The following is a 25,525-nucleotide window of genomic DNA, read 5'->3' as shown; positions in this document are numbered from 1 at the left end:
ACTTTAAGACGCAGACTTAATGTGCAAAAAAGGCCATGACGTAGTTTTATTGAATACATCACCACTGGTTAAACTTTTCATGGTTATATTTTTAGCTCATGTCCAATTCACAAGACTGTATTAGTGATTTTTTTTAGGAGGTCTTGTTGGTTATATTAAATTTTAAGTAAACTTTTATTGAGAAAGTTACTGCTACCTTGAACACTACTTCTATAACTTTTTATGCTCTGCTGCAGTTATATTTTATCTGCATCGCGGTCGTAAGGAGAACGGGTCTAGTAAAGCTCGCGATGCCTTTTTTTTTTCTTAGCAGATTTTGCTTTTGGTATGTTTTTGAGGATTGTTATACCAATGCGGACCTAAAGTCCAAATACCCCTGCCCTACATGGTAGACTTTTCTACTCTATCCAACTCTTCTTCCAGAACTATCATATGTTTCCCGTAACCAACCTGCTTGATATTAATGCATGAAATTTTTGCATCCCGCATGTTAAGTGCCCAGGGTTTTCCCCGTGTCTATGCAGGTTTTACCTGGGCCCAAACGTATCTAGTTTTTAGTCTAGAATAGTCAGTGAGGGGAGTTAGTCACGGCGCCAATCGCTGCCCTGGCTGGCCAATCCCCCCTCCTAGCACATGATGCATGCTACATATCTTGCATGGCTAACACCTTGCATGATTAGAGCGAATAGGCATCGTCTTGAGGCGCACTTAGTCTCCCTTCCTAACCCGTACCCCTCCCAAACACATTTAGTTAGGTTAGGAAAAATAAATCAGGTGGGGGGGGGGGGGGAGTCACCTGCGAGCAGCAGCTCGTCAAACATCTACGAAGAAGACGCGCGCCAACGCTTCAACCCGCACCGCAACATTACGCTTCCCGAACACTGCCGGGACTCCAGAACAATGGTATGGCAACGATATATCACATGAGTTTGGTGACAGAACTTTTCGAGCGAGAGTGGAAATTGGTGATAGAAATATATTCGAGATAGTCACAGCAGGTGACTGAAGTATTTCAAAGTCCTGCTGGGCCTCAGTCCGTTTTCTCGCTCTGCTGGTCGTAATGTTGGCGCATAGCGTAACGTATTGACGTGTTGACGTTTTAGGTGCTAAGTAACATATGCGGTGGTTGTGATCATCGAGCTTGTCGGTGCTGGGCAGTGACGTCCGGTGTTAGCACGGACTTGATCTCAATTTAACAAATTTACCAATAGTAAACAGACTGTTCTTACGTAACGGCAACGTAAGAAACGTAACGAGTTTTACGGTTTTGTCAACTGGACATAAGCTACCTTTGATTGGATTCAGGACATTGTAGCCATATGTGCACTGAGTGGTCTTTAGAGTGTTTTTTTTGCGACAATGTGCTCTCACGTGTGTTACGTACAGATACGTGGCTTACGTACGAACTGTTGCCCGGCCTGAGTGGCAACGGATCGAATAAGAACTGCATGGTCCCGTGGATGTGTTGGTCGTTCCTTGGAGGACCATTTTAGTCTTTCGTGTGCTAGTAAGAGAAACCAGCGAGGACACTCGTCCTTACGTATACGTCTACGTGAGAAGCGGGTGGGTACGGAGACGTGTCTGGTGGACACCGTTACGTTTTATGAGATTAAACAAGCCGCCGGTGTGGATCAGCGGTTCCATCCGTCGTTGGCACCCGAAGACTTCGAAACTCGCCTCTTGGCTGGCGAGTCCTGGAACGAGTGGAGAGGTCTGCTGAAGAGCGACGAGCTGCGGCAGCGAGTTGGCACTCGTGACCGACGTTACGTGATTTCAGGCGAGTGCCCACGCGTATACATTATTCCCGTTTTACGGACGATATGTTCACCATGGAGAGTTTGAGCCTGTAAATTTTAAATGTTGTTTTATATAATTTACAAATATTTAGATTTTATTTTTTAAAAAATTGTGTTCAATATTAAGTATTTGTGGATTAATTACTGGGCCGGTTCTTCAAGAGTTTAGCAACGATTAGTGTGTGTGAACGAAACGTGATATTTAACATTATGGCCTACAGTATTATTGGTGTCATAATGTGTTTTATTTGAGTAGTTTATTATTATTATGTAATCTGTGATTAATTCTGTGGTTAATACTTTGACCTCCCGTGATATCTGCACATTTGATAATAGCTTCATACGATTCAAATAAGGCAATCAATAGGTATGATGTTGTTATGTATGATGTTACGATCGGTTGGTTGTCTGGTAGAATGCAAGGGTCGCCGCTTTCGCCCCCCCCCCCCCCCCCCTCCTTCCCACCGCTCACCGCGCTGGCCGTTAACCTGACATCTGACAGCTGGGGAGTTCCGCTCGCCGCTTTGCGAGCTGCCGACGACTTATCGAGAATTAGGAGAATAATAAGGCAATCAATAGGTATGATGTTGTTATGTATGATGTTACGATCGGTTGTTATACTCTGCCTCTTGTGTGTTGCAGTAGTACCATCAAGTTTGTTAACGAGTTTCACCTTGAACTGTGTCATACCCGAGCAAGGCCATTACAATATCGAGTGTCATGTTTAGAACTTGTGTTTCGGTATTATTATTATGATTAATAAATTTTTGTTGTAGCTCAACGCGCCTGATCTATCATTTTCAAGGTTTCTCACCTAACTCGCCCCGTTGTCAGGATTTACGCAACTAGGTGATTCGTGCCGAAGTGTAATAAACGGAGCTTTCGACTGACGTTATCTATAGTTTAAAACGGGGGTAATCGCAGCATGTATGGAATAATGATGCGCAACCACGCACCCATGTGTAGCGCGCTCGCTCGCAGCATTGACCGGCGGTGGTCGCCGCAGAGCGCGCGCGCCGGTGACCCACGCAACGCGCGCGGTTCACATGAGCGCGGCGCAGCTCACCTCCGCCAGACGCCCGTGTGTTTGGACGTCTGCTGTGCGGGCTGGAAATCATTTTAATGACGTCGGTTATCATCTCTTTCACTAATTATTCCACTTCGTCACGAACCACCTTGTGCGTGGTAGTTTAAACAGTTGTAGTACTGGGTACTTCAGTTTAACATCGTTTATTTGCCGACAGGAATGAGTGAAGGAGGTCGATTCATAAACTGTAAACGAGATGGAAATGTAACAGCTGCGGCCAACTGTTCAGATGATGTGTAAAATTCTTCTCGCCTCTTTGCTTCGAAGTCTTATATTCCACACAAATTTAAAGTAACTGCCAAACCTCTCATAAACATAAACTTGAAGTTCAATCATGTTTCACATTGGAAATTAATTAATTGCAATAAAGCTTCTCAGTTTTAATAATCAACACATTTCAAAAACCAATAATTACAGGTGGAAAAGAGGAGGTTGTGGGCAGCTTTCCGCTGACTGGTACTCCTTGAACCGGGCCCAACTTCTGGTGTTCGGCACATTGGGTCCGATATGGCGGTGACTGGGAGTGCTCCATTAAACAACTATTCTGAGCCACGTCTCGCCTACACCAAGGTCTCCAGAGACTGGCGGGTGGTGAGACGGAAGAGCGACGGAAGCATCGCCGACTCGTGGCTGTCCGCCGCGTTACCCGCACTTGCAGACATTTCCGGGTCTGGGAACGACGGGAAACGCCCCGGGAAGAGAATTTATACCCTCAATTACGTCGCTCAGGCTTGACAGCAATGTGCTAGATTCACCACTTTGCGACCGGACTACACCACACCGACCCGTTTACTTGCATGCTTTAACTAACCGGCTTATCTTCTTCATATACATAAAAATGAATGTTTGTGGTTCAGTTGAAACTTTGCACACTCGACCTTCGAAACACGGTGAGATAATGATAAAACCAATCCTTAAAGCAGATTTAAATCTTTCTTGATAGAATTTCACCACTGCATTGATAACTAACTCATCGTTCATCCGATCTCTATGAAATTTTTGCACGCTTGACCTTTGAAACCATGGATGTATTAATTACTAATTAGTCCATGTAAACGCGGGGCGGAAATCGGAATATAATCACAAGGTAATCCGCCAATGCATATTAATGTCAATAAAGTGAAATAACCAAGTCGGGCGTGAACTATACCCTTCGGAAAATGGTACAATTTACATTACTCTTATCTCGTTGTAGTTTTATCGGGACACACCAATTTTTTTTATTTTATTTGTAAACATATTGTCTCTCGGTATACGGCATTTGTTTGGAGTAATTTCGTGAAATCGGAACGGAAATCGATGAACAAAAATGTGAGTCAAAGATGGCGGACACACGTGTAGCAAACCGTATATAGTCACTTTCGTAAACATTAGGGGACATACTAAAAGTATGTATACCAAATGTAACTTTATGGTAGTGAAACTACCTGGAATATAATTGGTATACTAAAATAGTCATAGTAGAAAGTAATCTCAAGTTTTGAAATATCTAAAGAAACTGGCATTACATTGATTACAATACATATTTTCCCTCTAATTCCCAATTGACTTAAATTTTAATTTTAGTTTTCAACGATAAAAGCATTTATTATTTTTAAACTACAATTTTATTTTATTATTTTTAGTCTCAAAATAAAATGTCGCCATGTTTGATACAGTAGTCATTAACTATTTTGTACTTAATTGTTTACCACAGCACATTAACACTACAGCACTACCACAGAACTGCAGACAAAATAATTAATAAAAACAATGGTTTTAGCTTGCCAGTTAAAATTATTATGAAATTAATTAACAAACGCTTATGATTTTGAAAAAACTAATTTAAAGAACGACTGATCTAAATTTGTGAGTTCTATGTAAAATGAAAGCTCTTGACCGTCTTTCAAGTATATACCTACAGACTTGAAACTTGGCAGGGATATACTTTATACTTCATACACATGAACTGAGCACGGGGTTTTCCTAAAATCAGCCTCTATGGCGGGTTACGGGAGCTTTAAAGATTTTAGGGCTTTAACACCTCCCCTGGCACATTTTCCACCATGAACCGACCTTGTGGATCGGAAACACTCCAAATTTAAAAAAGCATTGATTTTTAAAAATTTTCAAATTTTTGGACTTCAACCCCCTCTCCTCCCCTAGGGGCACAGTCGACCCATGGGTTAATTCCCACCATGCTCCGATCTTATGGATACACAAAAAAGCATGGTTATTACTCATAGCTCAAAATTAGGTTTTTTGAACCCTCTGACCCCCACTCCCCCTTAACATTAAGGTTTTAAGTATAAAAATATTGTATTGTCAGAGGTTCTTTATATGCATGCAAAATTTAAACAGATTCGGACGTCGAAAAGTGGATAAAAATTGAATGAAAAGGTTTTATTACATAGTCCATTCATACATACATACATACATACATACATACATACATACATACATACATACATACATACATACATACATACATACATACATACATACAGGCGAAGCAAATAAAAGTGCGGTAAAAAAGAGCGCGGCATAGATGCTGATAAGCTTCGGTACGTTACTGTGAAAGAACGATACTTTTTTTTTTTTCAACTTCTGTGATAACATCATCACCCTTTTATCCCTTCGCTCGTAATTGGGTCAGATATGTTCCCAGTGTCAATTTTTTTGTCCAAAAATGGTTACCTAAAAAATATAATAAATTGTATGATACCATATCACCACCTACAAATGTTCTAGATGTTTGTTATTGAGAGGCGACCTTTCATCCTACATGTTTTGAAGTTCCCTCTCTCCTTTTAATCCTCTCAGTCTTGACGTAGGGGTAGCTCTCCACGGTGGTTGGATGGTTGGATGGTTGGGGATGCTAGGAGCTGTTAATCCCCGGGAAAACAACCCCTGGCAGAAGGGGTGTGGAGAGGAATTTTTGAAGTTATACTTCTTTAGGTGCGTTATGAAAAAATTTTGAGTGATTTTCACTATGCGCGCGGATAACACAACACAAAAATTTTCACAGAACGAAAATAAAGGCTACATGCAAAAAAAATTACACACAAATAAATATTATATATTTGCTTTCAAATCTTATACTTTAGTGATTGATAAAATTATTCAAGTGTATTTTCAAGTGTGTGTTCCCGTGTGTATAATTTATTGCATTATAAATTATTACATTATTTAATAATTAAATAAAATTAATACATTAGAATAAAATTCTGTATATTAATTGGAATTCATTACTAATTAAAATTAATCGCGGTTATTTTAACAAATTAAAATTAATCGCGGTTATTTTAACAAAATAACAATTAATTTTTTACACGTGTTTATATTAATTTTGAATATTCAGTATTTATTAAAACTTTTTAATTTGATCGAATTATACTTTACCAAGCGTATTTATAATATCCTTTCAGTCCTTTTATTATTTCATTTATTGTAATTATTTGCATGAAAAATTAAAGTTAGTGTTTTTATTACGCTAAGTAAGTAAATATCTAACGCACGTACATAAGTACACGCACCTTTTTTATGTTTTAAAAAACTTATCATTTTTACCCTCCCCTAAAGAGCTGCCCAAAATGATCAGATTAAGACCGAGTCAAGGACCCCGTATGCCCGGACACACACGCGGTGCGCAGAGCTTCAGGAAAAACAACGCGATTTCAAAAATACTCGAGACATCGGAGTGGAGTTCTGTTTACGAAAAGCATTTTAGAATTCGGTCAGGGCCGGAAAAGTAATTTTGATTTCGGATTAAGTTTTTTAAACTGTAATTTTAGAAGATTTAAATTTGTTAAAACGCGTGTTTTCAAGAGTAATTTTCAGGCGTAGAACAGATTCCTGAAAGCACTTAAAAAGGGCTTGCGATACACCTTTTATCTTCATTTCCGCGTCATATGATGTTACGGTCACCGCTCAGATTTCACAGTTATCCTGTGACGACTAGTAGATTGCACGCCAGTAGTGTTCAGAGCGTGCGCTTAGAGGCAGGGCCGGTGCGTCCATATAGGCGAACTAGGCAACCGCCTAGGGCGCCAAGTGGCTGGGGGCGGCGCAGCACGACACACAACAGCTGATACAATATGTTTAACGTTTATTGAAACTAGATGAAAATGGATTTTTGTAACAGTATGGAATGTTTATATTGATTTAAGTAATTATTTAAAGGCCACGGTGACCTGTTTATGATTTGTAATAAGTAAAAAAGTAAAAACAAAACACAAGCCTGCTTACATTTGATTGTTGACAAAATCTTAGGCTTACGTGATGTATTTTGAGGCAAGGAAAATTTTTTTTGGGGTGTCCGGCCGGGGGGTGGGGAGGCATTAAGTTTATTTCGCCTAGGGCGCCAATTTGCCTTGCACCGGCCCTACTTAGAGGCGATGCCGCGCTAGAAGCACCAGCGAGCGTCGCGCTTATCATCCCGCCTCACTGACGCACATGCACCCCGACCAGACGGCGCGGGTAATGCAGTCATAGCTGCGGCCGGCGCGGCGAGGGGGGTGGGGGGGGGGGGGGTGCGACTCCGACACCCCCCTTCCCACCCCTCAACCACAAGCAGGTGCGCGACGGACGAACTTCGACGGGCCGCTTTAATTCGCAATCTGCATATGCAAGCGCGCGCGCGCTGGTGCTCGTTCCGGGGCCCGCGCCCCGGCTGATCACCTCCGGACACGCGGCGCACCTCCCGGCCAATAGGAGCGCTGCGCTGAGCGCCGGCTGAGCGGTCACGCCACCCGAGCTTGGGTGGATGGATGGAAGGATGGATGGATGGATGGATGGATGGATAACCTCCGCATCGACGTGGAGATCCGGGAAACACTCCTCTCAGGGCGAGAGTACTAAAAGGCAGAAGAACTTGTAATGTACCTCGGTAGGAAACTCTGCCCTGATGATGGCGACCGACTGCAACGTCGACCGAAACGTCGGCGATATGTTCGCCTAGGACGCGGCTACAACTCAGGAGCCAAGCTACTTCACACAATGTCCGCGAAAGCCTGCGATTTTCATTAAGATTTAGTCATTATTTTATGAGGAAACATCTTAACTGTCGTTACGCGGGATTTGACACGGGTGATTTCGTGAATGGAACGGAAATATTTAAAATACGGTGCCGAAGTCGTCAAGATGGCGAGCCCACGTGCAGAAAAATAAATTTTTTCCCCTAAACGTTAAGGGACATACCAAACTTATTGGTGTGCCAAACAAAACTTTATGGTTCTAAAAGTTCCCTGGTATGTTCGTAGTTGGTGAACTAAAATAGTCGCAGCAAAAAGTATTCACAAGTCTTAAAAACACGCAAGAAAACTGGCATTACAATGTCGATAGTACATAGTCTCGGTAGCGCGGTTGAATTCTTGACTTGATTCAATCCTCATCACTGCAAATCTTTTTACTGGATTATACAAACTATGTACTAGTATAATCTAAGTTTCTTACTGATATAAAATTATTTAATACATAGTTGAGTCAATTAGATTGGTTATTTAATAGTAGGTGGGACTATTTCCTTTATTTTTTACTTATAATTAAATTAAATATATGTTAACAAGCAATTTAAACAAATAATAATAATAATTCTCTAATTAAAATATCTACGATAGTAAGGACATTAATGTGTTGTTCGTTAATGGGCAAAATACGACCAAGGTGGTATAAATGGCAAAGGTTTCTTTTAAAAAAATCGCTACATCTCCCTTAATATAACAACTATAATGACCATACGGAGTTATTATATACTGCCAGAGTAATACCAAAATGTTTTGTTAAATAGATTTTTGATACGACCAACCATAATTGCAAGGGGTGGAAAAACAGGGGTTGGAGGACGAAATTATTGATAACTCCCTTATTTGGCACACTATAAAACCGTTAAAACTTTTTGTAAACCATACAAACATTATCTAAAACTTTTATGTGAAAGAATTTTTGATACAACCAATCTTTGCTAGAAGGGGTTAAAAAACAAAATTTAAGTTTTAAAAAATTCAAAACTTTTTTACTATGTAGACTACACTGAAATTCGTTCAACTTAATGTAAACGTTATAAATATTATCCTAAACCATCATTCAATTGTTTTTATATTATCACTTGTTAGTGCAATGAATGAAATATAGTGTTTGAAGGTTAAAAAAAATCTTAACTTTCTAAGCAGGCATAGTATTAAATTCCAGAAGTTTCCAGAACGTTCCAAAATAAATAAGTACTTCGAAGTGAATTTTTTGACGTAGTTTTGTTGATAAAGCTATGGCTAAATGTGGTAAGGTTTTATTTACAAATACAAGGATATATTAAATAAAATAATGATCATACACAAATTTGTGTGTATTTGTCATCATAGTAGTAGAATGATCATGTATATAATAGTGTTCAAGGAATTGAAAGAGAAGACAACGGTGTTTTAATTACTTAAGATGGTAGTATGGAACACTCTTAAAAGCTAACATGCCCGAGGGAAAGTCAGTTATTCAAGCCCACTTATGGGGATTACGGAGGAGTAATGGACTTTCCATTACAGACAGGGCCAGACTTTGGACTTACTGTGAATCTCTCGCCTTCCCTTCTTTTTCTCTCTCTTCCCCTCTTTAATTCAGTCGCCGGGCAGGCGAAACCCGCGAGTGGTGTGGCTGTCCACCTCCCCGCTACCCCGGCGCGGTAGCAGAGTAGCCCAGCAGCGCACCTGCAGCCCGGAGGACTTATCTGCGACAAGCGGGGAACACCTCACCAGCCGGGTAGGGGCCTCTGAGGTCTTTCCCTGCCCTCTTGTCCTCGCAGGGGCTGCTGGAGGCCCGCCCGCAACGGTCCGAGCCTAGTGTGAATGACGTCACGTCGTCGCACGGGAAACAGCCCTGTGATGGCCGATGTCGGAATCTACTGATTTATAAAGTAGTCCCCAGAGCGCAGTAAATATACAGCACCGAAATAAATGTTTTTCGATTGTTTTTGTTTATTTTTTTCATGCATTGTGAATGAACACGCAGCTAAGTTTTGAATATTCATTTAATTGTGAAAGTTGCGGAAGTCCAATAGTTTTTATTATCCTGTAATGTAAAAGTAAATACTAATAAGTTAATTTATGTGTTCTTGGCTTCCTAACACACCGTCCGTTATTTTCTGTTTACCTCTTTGAAACACAACCGGAAACAGCAAATATCACGAGTGTTCTATTTATTCGGACCAGGGAGATTCGGAACATCGCTCACGCCACCCGTGACGTCAGAGGGTCACGTGGGCCAATCGGCGATCGGTGTCTGTCGGATAAAATAGGGGACACTGCAATTGTAGACGGGCCTTAAAGCTCGCTGGTCAGGAACGTACAAAGACAGAGCACGAGATCCGCTTCTGGGAGAGGGGAGTTTAGCCCAATGGGGAGAGAGGAATAAGTGAAATTCAGGTACAGATAAAAAGGCCGCTTGTTTGAAACAGTAGAAAGGGATTAAACACCCAAAAACTGCTCTTCGAGAAAATGGTTACTCAAAAACCGATATAAGGAAAGCCATAAAGCAATCGCAAGATTAAAAGGACACTGAGCCGCTTCCTAAAAAATAACCTTGATATTCCCTGAATTAAAGTAATTTCGGACCAAGTGGTCTGGATTAAGGAGTTCCTGAAATCAAATAAAGACAAGATTCAGGCCGAAAGTCCAGCCGGTATGTACAGTATTCCATGTTCGCGTGGCAAATTGTACACAAAACAAACTTTCAGACGGATTATCACTAGGATTAAAGAACACATCAGGGTGTACAATCATTAAAACCTATATCAGCCATAGCAAAACACTCTATGGCAACCAGCCACAGAAGTGAATTCAGCCAATATGACCCCATAACCCAACATCCCCCAATACAACAAAATATACAGTCGATAAACAGTAGAAATATTGGAACACTCATTAAACATATATAGAGAGGATTGACACAAATTAAGCAGAATATGGGAACCACTCTTCAGAAATAACAAAAAAAAATACTGCATCTAACAAAAGATAGATCGCCTCTGATTGGCCATATAGCCCAGCCATGAAGAGGCTATTGATAAGGTAGCAGCACCAACCAATCACTGAGGCCCAGCACCGATAGGCCAAACCAACTAGCCAACCAGAAGGTAGGAAGGCCCTGACTGAATTATAATTGCAGCCAATCAGGAAACACTCCCCTCTCAGACGAAAGTATTAAACGGCAGGAGAATTTCCAAGAACCTCAGCAGGTAAATGCTACCTTAAAGATGGGGACTGAAATGTGGCCATTACCCATAAGACAAGCAATTTCAGACGATGGCCGCGAACGCCTGCGACCACCATTAAGACTGCGATCCTCGTGTCAGGTGTACTTGCATTCTTTCGTAATTTTCTGTTACAGGCCCATGCTTTTTTTCACAAACATTTTATTTTCTTCACTGGGTGTCATTCCAAAATTTATCAACGATTCCAACACGGGACAAGTTTAAAACTACCAGTTCTCGAACACTAATGAACGGAGGACGACGGGAAAGGCAACCTTTGACAGAGGAAGGTTGGAAGTGATAAGTGTATCGACCGAAACAATATCCCGCCAACACACCCTCCCCCCTTTTTTTCCCGCTCAATTCACCAAAAACCTCACCGCTAAACACGAAGAAGGCACTTGTTTAGTTGCGTAACGAAACACAAGACGAGTCAGTTTGCGCCGGGTGGACTTAAGAGACCGGTTTGGGACAGATGAATTACTGTCTTGTGTACTGCGGACATTCTACGGCTATGAATTACTGCATATGAAGAACAAAAAAAAAATTGTGACAAGTAAAGTAAACCTATTTTGCAGTTCGTTGAAAGAAAATGAAAGCAGGATGTGCGAAACGCAGATAGGAATTTTTTTTTACAGGAACCGATAGTAAATACGGACAAGTGACGGCGATACCTATCGTCTAGACTCTAGAAGAAGGCTGAGCGAGAATATATTTTAGTTTCATTGAGCAAAGAGGGGCGTTAGTGGCCCCCGGACCTTTTACGAACCCGATTTTTCTTTCAAGAGCCCCATCCCACATGCTCGGGCGAGGGTGAAGGGCCAGGGTTTGATCGCCGCCATCAGTCCAGGGTCTCGGCGAGTCCTCCCGGTGAGTGCGACCCGAGCCTTATCCTCGAGAGCCGAGAGCAACTAGCGCCGTCGACGAGAACACTTCGTGTGACGGGCGCTAATGACCCCGCTGTCGGACGCAAAACAACAAACGCCCACACAGGAAAAAAAAATTCCTGTACTTTTGCGAAAAAAAAAAATTCCTTTGGGAAGCCAGTTGCCAAGAAATAAGTTTGTAACACCACAAGAAGGATAGCGTAGGTATCTTCGTACAACACATGGCTACGGTTATTTTTGCGTAAATGAAATACGTTTCTCGAGCTAATACGGAGTATTTCTAATAAAAATTGTTTTATCATTTTTATAATTTAATTGATGTTTCATTTTAGCAAAGTTTTTTTTTTAGACTATTGAAAATATAATTTAATATTCTAAAATTTGAATTTATTTCGTTTTATTATGCTTTTTTTTAGTGCTCAGTTAATACTGGAAAGCTATACAAGGAACTGTTTACAACTACTATTTGAGGTACTGGGACAACAGGAAGCATAAATGCCCGGGTAGAAATCCGAACCCAGTATTACTGCGAACACTATTTTGTATAGAAACAGATTGTTTTCGTGTAAATGTACAAATTTATAATTACCTGTAATTTTACATGAATATGTCTGTTCCATTCACTGCAAATAAATTAAAGTACACCATTTTCTCTTTCGCATATTTTTCGTGACATGTGAAGAAAAGGTAAATAAATTACTGACTGGTGTCGTTTAAGCAAAAACAAACTTATGGTTAGTGTTATAATACATATTTTAAAATGCTTCAGGTAAATATTTTAAAAATACAATAGAAGTTAAACTACTAATATGTGCGTAATGTTAATAGAATATATTGTTTAATGAATTTTTACAAGATGGAAAGTATTTAAATAAATCTACTTGTCGAAAATCAGGTCCAAGGCCGAGGTTTAGAATTGTTTTCAAATATTTTTCGCTTTTATTGGAGCCGTTTCTAATATTTTATAATTCCCATATGTTTCGTGCTGCTATCTGCGAGTGATGGTGGCAAGCAAAGTTTACGATTCAGGCAGCGAATTCTAGCGGCGGGCGCAGAAAGTACTGTGTGATATGCGTCTATAAATTTTGGTTTTTTGAAAATAATATTTTATTTATCAGTACATTTATCTCTCCCGGCATTATTTTTAAAAACCACACGTCTGAGTTCTGTATTATAAGTTTATTTGCAACATGAACATCATGAGGACACATGAACTAGATGTTTACACATCACTGGCGAGTACTGAAAGGCAACCTCTCTCTTTTTTTTTTAAAAAGAAATATTAAAGTCCCATCTTCTTATGCTAGTGCATAAAGTTTGCGGAGAGAGAGCTGGTGATTTATGAACTATTTTTTTTAACAACCTGTAGTTTCTGGAACGTAGGCTTTCGGGGCCCAAGTCATTAACTATTGCTTGGCTTGAGGATTAAGGGATCAATCCAGAATCTAAGAAAGAGTTAACCTGTAGTGTGCATGTTGTAGTATAGATTAACTGTGGCATGCGTACGTTCTTCTGCAGACGTTTTACATACAATCTGCTATCGAGTGTTGTAAGTGTTGTGACGTACAGTACAACGTTGAATTAGAAAGCTACAACATATTTTTATTATAAATAGTCCATAAGAAAAGGCGTAGTGAAGCGAGACAGTTAAAAAAAAGTGGCATGTCCTTGTAACGAAGAATAGGAGAAAGGACACTGTTAATGCTGTTGACTGTTCAACAAAAAGAGCAAAGTGCTATAAGGAAGTTTAAGAGATCAAGGCAGTCTTGCACAGTCATGACTTAAGGCAAAGGAAAGTATTCTTTTATTTGATTAAACTGCTTGGGCTTTATTTACCTAACTGCGCAAGCAGGCCTAAGAAACGGGGCGACTGTTGCTAATGAAACGAAAACCAAACCGTTTACGTTCAGCCAAAAAAATCTTCTAATAGGAAGATTCAGCTGGATTTATTTTACTGAGGAGTAAAAGGTATCGTGAACTTTATAAGAAATGCACACTTTTGAAAAGAAAAAAAATAGGGCCTACAATTTTAGTTTGCGGTATGATCTGTGTGCAAAAATACTTTTTTTGTTGCAGTATATAAACTATGAGGAAAATTCTGAGAAAATTTGGGTTCTCTGTTGGAAAAAAATAGGGGGAGTTATATTACGGAAAGAAATGACATAGTAACATGGCAAACACTGTACTTGAGAACTATTGGAGACAAATGAAGCCACGAAAATGAAAAGCTTTCTTTATTATTATCTTGTTTCAACTTGTATTCATCAGAACATAAAAATTACAGGGTTAGACACAGTTGAATTACACCCCATTTCGGAATCGGAAGGTTTTATTGATAAGGTGCAGTTATTTTTTAAAGCCAAAATTAAATCCGGTGACATTAGCCATGAAATGAACTGTGTAAATTTTACCAATCGTAGTGAATAGCATTTTATGCCAAATATTCTGCGGAAATGCACTGTGGTCCTTGGCAAACCACCATACAATTATTCCCTCGTAAATTAAACCAAACATATCACCTTCGCCGGGGTAAACTAGAAGGGACTGGCTAAAAATTCAAAGCATCGAAAATGCGAACCACTATAGAAAGTGTAGTTGCATAGCGTTCCTGTTACACACCAAAGATACGTCACATGGCCACAAATGTGAGAGATTGCTTCCCACAGTCGTTGAGAGAAACTAGGAGTCAGACCCTTAGTCCAGCCCCCTCTCCATTACTTGTAGAAATTTTCAAAACCCAACATTAAAATAAAATTTAAAACAAGGCCCTAAACATAACTGTGCCAATAACTGTAAACGTTATCTGCGCGTACCGAATAACTTGTAAAGTTGACAATTATTTATAATAGCAATGTAATTGTAAGTTTCATCATGATATCAGGGCAAACTAATGCATTAAAATAAAATTTCGAAACACACTATCTGAACTGCATGGTGCCACGGGATTTCCGTCTCCCCCCTTTTTTTTCCACCGATTCTAAACAGTTTTGAATGAACTCGATTTCATAGATTACAATTAAAGTTTTATGAACTATCGGGCAAGTAGTAATGTAGCCCGGATACGTTCTGAAATTCTTGCTCTTATTCAGCAATGAAAAGTACAAAAAAAAAGTTTGGCCAAAGCAGTGCAAACATGTAAAAAATAAACAAAAATAGTGCGTGTAGTCCCTCCGCGCGGAAGAAGTGAAACTTCGTAATGTAGAAATGAAAATAGGAAGAGGTAGAAATTTATTTTTAGTGAAATCATATTGTTTCTTTAAGACAAACTTTATTAACATTGCTTACAATTCACAATTGATCGCATCTTTTAGTTATCATTTTCGAGTGGAGAAATATCCAAATCTATAACATTTACAATGGGATTATAACTAAAGTAAGATACGAAATGTTTGAGTTTCTTGCAAAAACTGCATCAATGGTAGTTCCATTCCCCCTTTGGTTTTCACTACGCTCACACTGTTTACTTTGCTGCATATCAAGAATACCACGCGCATGTGCTTGGGATCTACCGACTCACTCTCTTTCTCTCTCCTACTTTCTACCTTTGTGTATCTTTCTTTCTCTCTCCCTCTTGTGTTGGAATATTGGACGCTACTCGTTGCTAATGCTCACGCATGCGTTCGAGTGCCACGCATTCAATCTCGCTCGATCTCGTTCTATTCCCCCTCCCCAGGAGCGTTAAACGTTTAACGCAACCTTGTTGGAAGTCGCATTAGAAGTTTCACTTCAGTAAATAAATAAATGGATTAATGGACAATGCTGACCCCAGATTCAACATCAACTTGCAGCTTAGTGACGGCAGTAACAGGGAAACAGAAAACGACGATTGAAGACTCGGCGGAAACGAAGATCTGTGATAACGTATAGGATTGCATGTTTATTCGTGTTTGCTTATCAGTCACCTGCATTGTGAGGACGTCCGGTCGGTTGCGTTACGAAACAGATGGCTTTTCAGTTTCAAAGAGTGAGTAAAACAGCGCGTATCGCACTGCACTGCAGACTGCATTGCACAATAGAAGACTTTAGACATGTTTTGGTTTATGACTTTGACCTTCATTACACAATTCAAACGTAAGGTTTGCGTCTGCCGTCGGTATCATAATCTCACCAGTGCATTTATCAAGACCGGGGCGATAATATTCGGGAGGTAAGATTCAATTCTCACCCCCCCCCCCCCCACCCCAAAAAAATCCCGAACATATCTAAAGTTCGCATCTCGCTCTAGCAACTTCGCGGTCGGGAGTAATAAACATCTATTGCGAGAACCCATACATTTAATGAATTTTAGAGTATTTTAAATGTCGCTAGCTTAAACTACCTACCCAACCATCCATTGATTTTAGTTACGATCACCTAGACATGCGGAAATCTACAATCCCGAAAGAAAAAAAAATACGAGAAATTTTTTTTTGTGTGACAGACGTAACCTAACATGTATATCTATCTTTATTAATTACAATACTAAAAAGCACGAACTCAGATGATTCAACTGGCAATTGGACTTAAATTTTAACGGTTCAATATATTTTTTCTTTCGAAATTATACAGCTAAGAGTTTTTTTTGGCTTAAACTTAAATTTAAAAGGTTAATTGTGTAGCCACCGATCCATGATATTGCCATCTGAGGCATTAAGTTTGTGCGAGGTGAGAAACCGAAGATTCTGTAACACACTAAGTGCACTTTATTTTAAGATGCACCCCACACTTTAGTTAAATTACTTGGATCAATGAGCGGGATTCAAGTAATGTGGGATAATTTGGCACACGGACCTTAAGTGTAACGTAATGTGTATTTTGTAGTGTGATACTAATTAAATTACGTTTATTGTGCTCGGTTGGGGGAAGAAAGTATATTAACCCACCAGTTGGATAGGCGACTCCTTAAGAAACAACATGGCGGTAACCGTCGTAAAGTTAAACCGTATAAAGACACACGTCTAAAGTTTTCCACTGTGTGACGGAAAGAAAAAAATCATATCGTAGACAGCCTTATTATTACTTTGTAGCGGGGAAGACCCTAATGTAATAACGCGAGCAGAGGCATCTAGCGGCCGTGTTGCGAACAGCAGCAGGAATGCGCCGCAATGCGTGGCATCCAACCAATTAGCGACGTTTCTCGTACCCACGCAGCTCACCTTACGTTAATGAAAATAACACGAGTAACGAGCGAATACCACTGCAACAACTTTAAACCTACATCTCAGAGCCACGCAACACTTATAAATGGTGTTACTTTTAAACAAAAATTTAAATTATCGTAATTTGGAATCACGGCACACTTAAAACATAACAAAAAAATTCTTTACGTCATGGAATGTACTAACTAAAATGTATCACGTAAAAATCATACGAATTAGAATTTGATTAGATCCCCGTTTTAAAACACAGTAATGAATTCATTCCACCATCAAAAAGTTAAAAATATTAGTGGCTTGAAGTTATTACAAAATCTACTTATAAAACTTCCACGTAGCAATAAATGCAGAAAAAGCGTTTTTAAGGTTCTAAGCTTAGAAAATTCTGTGTTTGAAAACTACGCAAATTAAAGATTTATAATACTTAGTTCAAATTGCATTATATGTAAACAGAAAAATCAATATCAAACTTCATTTCACTGATCCAAATTGCAAAGTGAATTTTACTACGTATACAAAATTTAATAATAAAATTTAGTTACAATTTTTATTAAGAAATTGTTATTTTTGCCTATATTTTTTTTAAAATCTTAATTCCAAGGATCACCAGCAAATATTTTAAATATATATTTTTTCTTTTATTTAATAAAAATTAATTTATTTATTCATTGCACTATTTGATTTACTATGATACATTTGTTTTAATATACGAAAGAATAATCATTGTTTCTTAATGCAGCTAAAAATGCATGGCTTACCAGAGTTAACGAGCCTATTCGTACACGCGTATCTCACGCGCCTACTGCAAGATGCTCACACAAAATGAGTTCTTACTGCCACTGCCCTTATAACACTACCGCTGTAACTATTTAAGCAAAACATTGGTGTATGTATTTTCAAGAATATGGCCCAAAATCAATTTAGCCAGTCATGATAATAACATTAAAAAATATAATAATTAGGTCTAAACTTTATTTGTTGGGATCGCTTGAGTGACGAATGCATAAGTATGATGCTTTCTGTAAATATGCGTACATTTATTTGAAAAAAAAATCTAGATGTTTTTATTTTCGCGTGTCTGTTTCCGCGCACATTGAAACTGGTACCTACCGTAAGTCGCGAAGTAAATATTTTATTTTAAGTACATTCTGAAAGCAGCAAATCCGTGCAGAGCAAGCAAGCTTCTCTCCCTGCCGAATGCTTCAAGTTATTTCCCCTCGGAGGATGTTCCATAAATATTTTAGTGATCGCAATATTTACCCAGATGTCGACGCGAGCTGAAGCACAAAGGGATAACGGTGATAAAAAGGTGTAGGTTGTATCAAAGGGAACCTTTTCGCCAGCGAGGGAAGGATATTATCATGTGGAAGATGAAAGGCAGGGTGTTGCCGGTCTTTAAAAAAAAAATTGAAATGGAGCCTCTTTACCTGTTACCTGGCCTGATATAAGACCCAACACATGTACACTGTTAATGATATTTTCAACCAAGTATCTCCACTGGGTTTGCTCCTCAAAACAGAAAACATTGGCATGTTATGCAGAACACTAGCAACCATCCCCTATTCATTGTCTTTCTTATGACAACATTTACTCTTCAACAAGAAAAATGATCACATTTTTTTTGTTGGATTGCGTATACAACCAAGTTTTTAAACCAATTGTGATTACCATGCGTTTATACATATTTTTTTTTTTTACTACAGTGCCATTAAAGACCACATTTCCCTGGCGGTTCATTTTGAAACCTTACAGATAAAGACATTCTCTATGCATCAAACCGTCCAAGTTTTCTGCTACAGCGTTGTATAGGTATGTAAAATTAATATTTAGTGCGTAGGTTTTGATCATTTCTCTAGAGGTTATATCATTCAGAATTACTTTGCAGGATTTGCTTATTTGTACAAATCTTTAATTTATTTTTGTGCTTTTATTCCACTATTTGATCAATTTATTTATTTTATCTTGTATGCCATTATGTAGTTGTCTGTGTTTGCCTTTCCTGTAGCGGCTCTCTTATATACAGTGACTACCTGATAAGGTTTGCAAAGAATGTTTAGTAGGCACTTTAATCAATGAATGAATGAACAAAATGCTATCTAAGATAATACTAGGGCCAGCAGACAGCACTACAGTTTGCGAAGGGCGACGCTATAGAAGGGCTCTTGGGACGCGAATACAACATTACTAGCAAATCCCGGCTGACGTTGTCCTGCCTGTGCATATTAATTTTATTATTTTTCATTTATTGACGTGACAACGTCTAATAAATCGATGAACGTCGGCTGCACGCACTAAAAAGTGTCCCGTTACGCACATTGTGCCGTTACGCTCATTGTACGCTTGCGCCGCATATATCTCTCTTCCACTCGATTGGAACAACCATCGATTTGACTTTTTCGAGGCACATTAAACTTGAAACACTCCCATTTGTTTCCTACTTGTCCTATCATCATCCTATCCTTAACAGAATAACACAGATTGGGAGAAGTTAAATAGCAAACATGTATAAAAGTTATAGTTAAAACAATCTCTTCGTTAAAGTAATAAACATATTGGAATTAATGAGTGCAAATAAAAGCAAATTTATCAATTAAATTGTAGATTTCATTTCACTCCTTCTTTGTATCAACACAAAATAGTGATAATTCAATAAAAATGATTCAATTTTATTCATAAAAGTATGCAATCATTTCATCAATGTTTTGTTATGACGTTGTCACGTTAAACTATAGTCTGTAAACCGACTTTACAGACAATCAATTTTTTATATATATTTTTTTCTTCAAGAAATTGTTTTTGTTATTTTAAAGACTCTGCGTTAAATTAGGTATCTGAGTTTCGTATAATAAGTTTATTTGGAACATGAACAACATGAAGACACATAAAATTGCTCGTTACCGAGGTACGATGTTTACACATCACTGGCGAGTACTGAATGACTCGCTCACAATTTTTTTTTTCTCGTAGCGATAAGTCACATCAATGAGTTTATACCTGATGCTCAAGCAGTTTCGTGATCACATTTCTGTATTTAGGAAAAATATATCCAGGTGAAGGAAGCTCAATGCTCTGTTCATAAATTTCCCTACTACACGCTGCCAATCCTTACCTCTCTCTCTCTCTTTCTCTTTTCTCCTCTCTTCTACCAAATTCCCCCTACTCTGTACGGTATCTACGTGAACACTCCAAGGACAATACCGCAAGTATGTTATAGCGTTATTGTAAAAGGAAAGGAGCAACAGGAATTTGATGTACCAAAAAGTTGTGTAAAATGTCTGAAGCTTAAAAAAAAACACATTTCTTCCGAAAAAGTTAGAGCTTTCGCGAGTCCATGCAGGCTTCATAAAATTTTATGTTACCATAACACATCTCAAAGGGATTTACGTTTAAATGCGCCACGGCAAGAAATAAAACGTCAAATATATGACAGCAAAATACCATAAACTACGTATCCTTTAAAAAAAAACTTTATAGTTTTCGTGAGTAGCAAACCTTCTCAAGAAGTTACATGTATAACTAAACCTATTTTTTTATGAAATAATTTAAACAAGTACCATAATTAGTCCTATGCTTTTCTCTAAGTAAAAATTTTTATATACTTAATAATTTTAATGAATCAGAGCTGATGAAATGTGTTAACAGTACTTTTTAATTACATTATACTTTCCACGTGTAAACGTTCTAGGTTTGAAAATAATTTCGGGTTGGATTAAAAACTTTGTTATTTAACTTCAGGATCACCGTTTGATATTTAAGTTAAGAATTCAGATATTCAAAATATACGTTTATGTTTTTGTTTTGTTTTATCGCCACAAATAAATTCAATAAATAGTGGTTACATTAATAATTACTTAATTTTTTCACCAATGAGATATTTGTAGCGAATGTGGTATAATTATATATAATGATTTCACATAAGAAATATATAATTATATATATATCTATAAATATATAGTAAAATTCTGTGTTTTACAAAAAAACTTTACAAGAAAACTGAGTACATAAGTTTTTCAAATAAATTAAATTATATTTTTTGAAATAAATAATTTAAAAAATAAAAGTTTATTGGCTAAAATCTTCTATAAACTTCACAGGTTGTCATTGTTGAATAGCAAATATTAAAATATTTTTGCTATATTACTAATATCTTAAATTTTTTGGAGAACTTGCAACTTAAAAGGCGTGCCGAATCCCATTTTATGATTTCTAGGAGAATATCGAAACGTGGATGCGTAAATACGAAAATAGATTTGTGAAAATATAATCGTTAACGTGTGTAATATGTATTTTACAAAATATTTATTAAAATGTGTAACATGAGAATTGTCTGGTATTAAGAAATGGAAGTTAGTAAAAACTCTTGTAAAAAACATAACGAACAAGAAACTGAGATACGACCACAAAGGTGGGAGGAAAAGAGAAAATAAGCTGAATGAAATAACTAAGCACTTAATAAATGGCTACATTTTTTTGTTAACGTTGATTTTTTTTGCGCTGCTTCAGAGAGTACAGTATTCCACGTTCCATCCCCCCCCCCCCACCCTTATTTTCCCACCCGTAGGGAACACTCAAGAAAATCGCTCGTCAGCACCTCTCTAGTTCTCGTGTCTGCTGTACTGTACTGTGCTCCTGTAGGCATTCTTATGTAAATTTCAACTCTCGCATCAGAGATTTATTTTATGCCTTCCAAGAAATATCGGTCAAAAAAATTAATGTCGAAAGTGTGTAAACAATTCTGAAGTGAAATATTACGCAAAAAATATCAAAATAGCTAAAAAAAATAATAATATGATTACGTTTAGTGAATTAGTCGTGAGTCCCTAATTACAAATTTCATATCCTTTTTTAATGGTTTTCTGAACACGTACTCCGTATCTTCTGCGCATAAGAATATATAAAATTTGTAGTTTGTAGACAAGATACGTTATATATATATATATATATATATATATATATAGCATTGGTAAATATACAAATATCATATGATGATCATAGGAGTAAAGAAACTAGATTTACTACAGACCTCTACAGCGTCTCCTATTCGTCCACACCTCAATTGTCTACCATTTGTTAATAAGAACATCATGCATTTATACTTTCTACTATCTCCTCTGATAGTAGGATCTACGTATTTACGTGGAGAATTTTTTTTTACTACTTGCATTGAATAAGTTCAATAATGTTAAGGTTGGTATGTTGGAAGTACTTACAGACTGATTTCAGTGGTTTTAGCAAAACCAAATATAAACTACATACTTAGTGTTATAAAAGTGTTTTAAAATGTTTCAGGTTAATATTTTAGTAATGCCATATAATTATAACTTCTTGAATGTGCGGAAGCTTTATAGTATTCACTTTTTAGTTGACTTTTAACAATAACTGGTTGTATTTTAATGAAATTTATAGTCGTAAATCAGGTTCAAAGCCGGGGTATAATATTTTTTTAAGCCTTTTAACGGAGCCGTACTGTTATCTGTGTAATCATGGTGGCAAGCAAGTTTACGATTCAGGCAGTGAATTCTAGCGGCGGGTGCTGAAACCATGTGTGATTTGCGTTCAGGAATGTAGTTAAAACATATTTTGCATATATTCGTCATGCTTGGCACTATTTAAAAGAATTCTGGGTTAAATTTCGTGTTCGAATATTGTATTTTAAGTTTATTTGCAACATGAGAACACATGAGTTTGCTCGTTTCTGAGGTTAGATGTTACACATCTCTGGCGAGTGCTATATACCTGCTAATTTTAAAATTTTTTTTTTAGAACTGCCAAATTTAAGACAAGGAGGAAACACATTTTTAACCAGATCATTTGCATACTCATAAATAGGAAAATCATTCCTTTTATTTTACTCAGATCCTTTTTTTTTAAATAAAAGAAAATTCCTTTTAATTTAATTAATTGAATACTCGTTGAATGCACCCAGTGCTATAACATACAGGAATTACGTTAACATTAAAATAAATTTAAAAAAATAAATAAATTTCAATTCATCTACAGCGTGTCTGCATACAGATACCTGGTAAACCAATTTCAGAACTTAATCATTGATCTTAGTGATTTTAATAAATTTTCTTACAATTTTTTAATTTAAAAAAAAAAGAAACAAAACACGAAATATAAATAATTTCACTTTTACACAGCTCTAATGCGTCTAGTTTATATAATAATCATTAAATAATTGAGAATAATGTGTGGTACTTTGGCCCGTTTTCGAATGTATGAGTTCTCGTAGCATGATGTGAACTCACCATTGCAATCAGCTGGGATTGACTGATAATGGATCAAATGTAAAATATCTGTTAATAACGGCTCCAAAGATTACTGAGTGCAAAATAATGCGAAATATTTCTACTCATTACCAAACACTGTCTAGTAATTATATGTTTGTAAATCTATTCCACTCTATAAGATTTCCCTGCAAAATAAACAAAGAACTTGAAACGTCTGATGATTATATAAACATTAAATAAATAATTAATATACACACAACTTTAAAACATAAAATTGTTTATTTTTCACGTATCGCTGCTTCCATTAACCATTAGTTATGTCGAAGAGGTTGTGAAAAGTTTGTTAAAATTAAAATTATAGGATTTTTTTTTAGAATTCCTCAACACGCTTATGACAATATCTTTCCTATAGCCTATATAAGTAACTACGTAATTTCCCTCCACTTTTTAAAACAAAGTTTTGTACAACTCTCGCAAGAAAGTGCTAGTGTCCATGGTTTCATGTTTTTCCATGCTAAGCAAGCCGAGTGTCCGGTATTGAGTTCTATATCATTACTTACAAAAAAAAAAGATTGGTCCCATTGTAAAAACAAGAGTTAAAAATGGTGTCGCGAAAATTCGCTGGTTAGTGTTATCATAGTGTTTTGTCACTAATGACATATATCGTTCTGTCATCAAAAAACGTGTTTATATCAATTATTCGTGGCTATGTCGTTTAAACAATGTTTCATATCTTAAACAATAGTGTTGCTCAATATATAAAAATAGATTTTAATTTTTCAGAGGTTTAAAATTAAAACCAAATCAACTTTTCGGAATTCTCTCGTCGGTTACATTACTGTTAAATTTCGAAGTTTTTGGCTCGTCTGGAAGTGAATTAAAATTAGTATGGATGAGTGAGTGAGACGCACATCAGGCTGGATATATATTTGGATTCACAACTATATGTCGCACTGCACAACCACCAACAATAATTTTTTTTGTCAATACGTTGCCAATTGAATCGTTAATATTAGTTATTGGTTATTGGGTGGGGTTAACAAGTACAAGTCACTAAGAATGGAAAAAGTTTAGGTTCGGGACGACATACTAGTTAATAGCTGTCGAGAAAGAAAGTGGATGACCCTCAGACCATGGTCGGGAGAATGCCAACCTTAGGTGATTACGAGGTACAATGGGAATTTCCTTTCAAACAATTGTCAAGAGCGAGCCTAACTGAAGTAGTTACAAGGCACATTGTGGATGTCTTTGAAGACCATTGTATAAAGCGTGCCTACCTGAGTTGGTTGCGAGGCACATTGTGGATGTCCTCCATGGTCAATAGGGTGCCTACCTGAGGTGGTTGCGAGGCACATTGTGGATGTCCTTGCAGACCATGGTCAAGATGGTGCCTACCTGAGGTGGTTGCGAGGCACATTGTGGATGTCCTTGCAGACCATGGTCGAGATGGTGCCTACCTGAGGTGGTTGCGAGGCACATTGTGGATGTCCTTGCAGACCATGGTCGAGATGGTGCCTACCTGAGGTGGTTGCGAGGTACAGATTGTGGATGTCCTTGCAGACCATGGTCAAGATGGTGCCTACCTGAGGTGGTTGCGAGGCACATTGTGGATGTCCTTGCAGACCATGGTCGAGATGGTGCCTACCTGAGGTGTTTGCGAGGCACATTGTGGATGTCCTTGCAGACCATGGACAAGACGGTGCCTACCTGAGGTGGTTACGAGGCAGATTGCGGATGTCCTTGCAGACCATGGTCAAGACGGTGCCTACCTGAGGTGGTTGCGAGGCACATTGTGGATGTCCTTGTAGACCATGTGGAGGCGGACGGTGTCGGAGTGGCAGTCGCTCTTGATGGTCCACGCCTGCTTGTCGCGGTCGTAGCACTGGGCGACGACGGGCGTGGGCGCGAGCAGCGGCGCCGGCGACTGCGGCGGCTGCGGCAGGTGCTGGGAGGAGGACGCCACGGCCACCTCGCTCAGCGTGTTCGCCACCATCATCTCCAGGTGCACGCGCACCACGCCCTGCCGCCGGAGAAACACACACGCACCAAACTGTCACACTCTTTTGACGGGATATGTGTTATTGTAGTCACCAACATTTCATTTTTCGGGGAAAATTCTGTACCCATTTGAGAATGTATTATTAGAGACCGGAAAAATTCGCGGATTCATTT

General features: G+C 38.2%; 1 protein-coding gene across 1 annotated transcript in view; it reads right to left on the bottom strand.

The window, feature by feature from the left end:
* Positions 1-25,234, bottom strand: part of LOC134533406 (uncharacterized) — an 81,966-nt gene extending 56,732 nt beyond the window's left edge. Inside the window, exon 1 of the mRNA XM_063370928.1 lies at positions 25,123-25,234. Coding sequence (XP_063226998.1) covers positions 25,123-25,166 — 44 coding nt within the window. The 5' untranslated portion in view covers positions 25,167-25,234. The remainder of the gene's footprint in view (positions 1-25,122) is intronic.
* Between the last annotated feature and the right edge of the window lie 291 nt (positions 25,235-25,525).

The sequence above is a fragment of the Bacillus rossius genome, chromosome 6 (genome assembly GCF_032445375.1).
Source record: "Bacillus rossius redtenbacheri isolate Brsri chromosome 6, Brsri_v3, whole genome shotgun sequence".
NCBI lineage: Eukaryota > Metazoa > Arthropoda > Insecta > Phasmatodea > Bacillidae > Bacillus > Bacillus rossius.
Note: the sequence above shows the minus strand (reverse complement) of the source record. Positions and strands in the feature narration are given on the sequence as shown.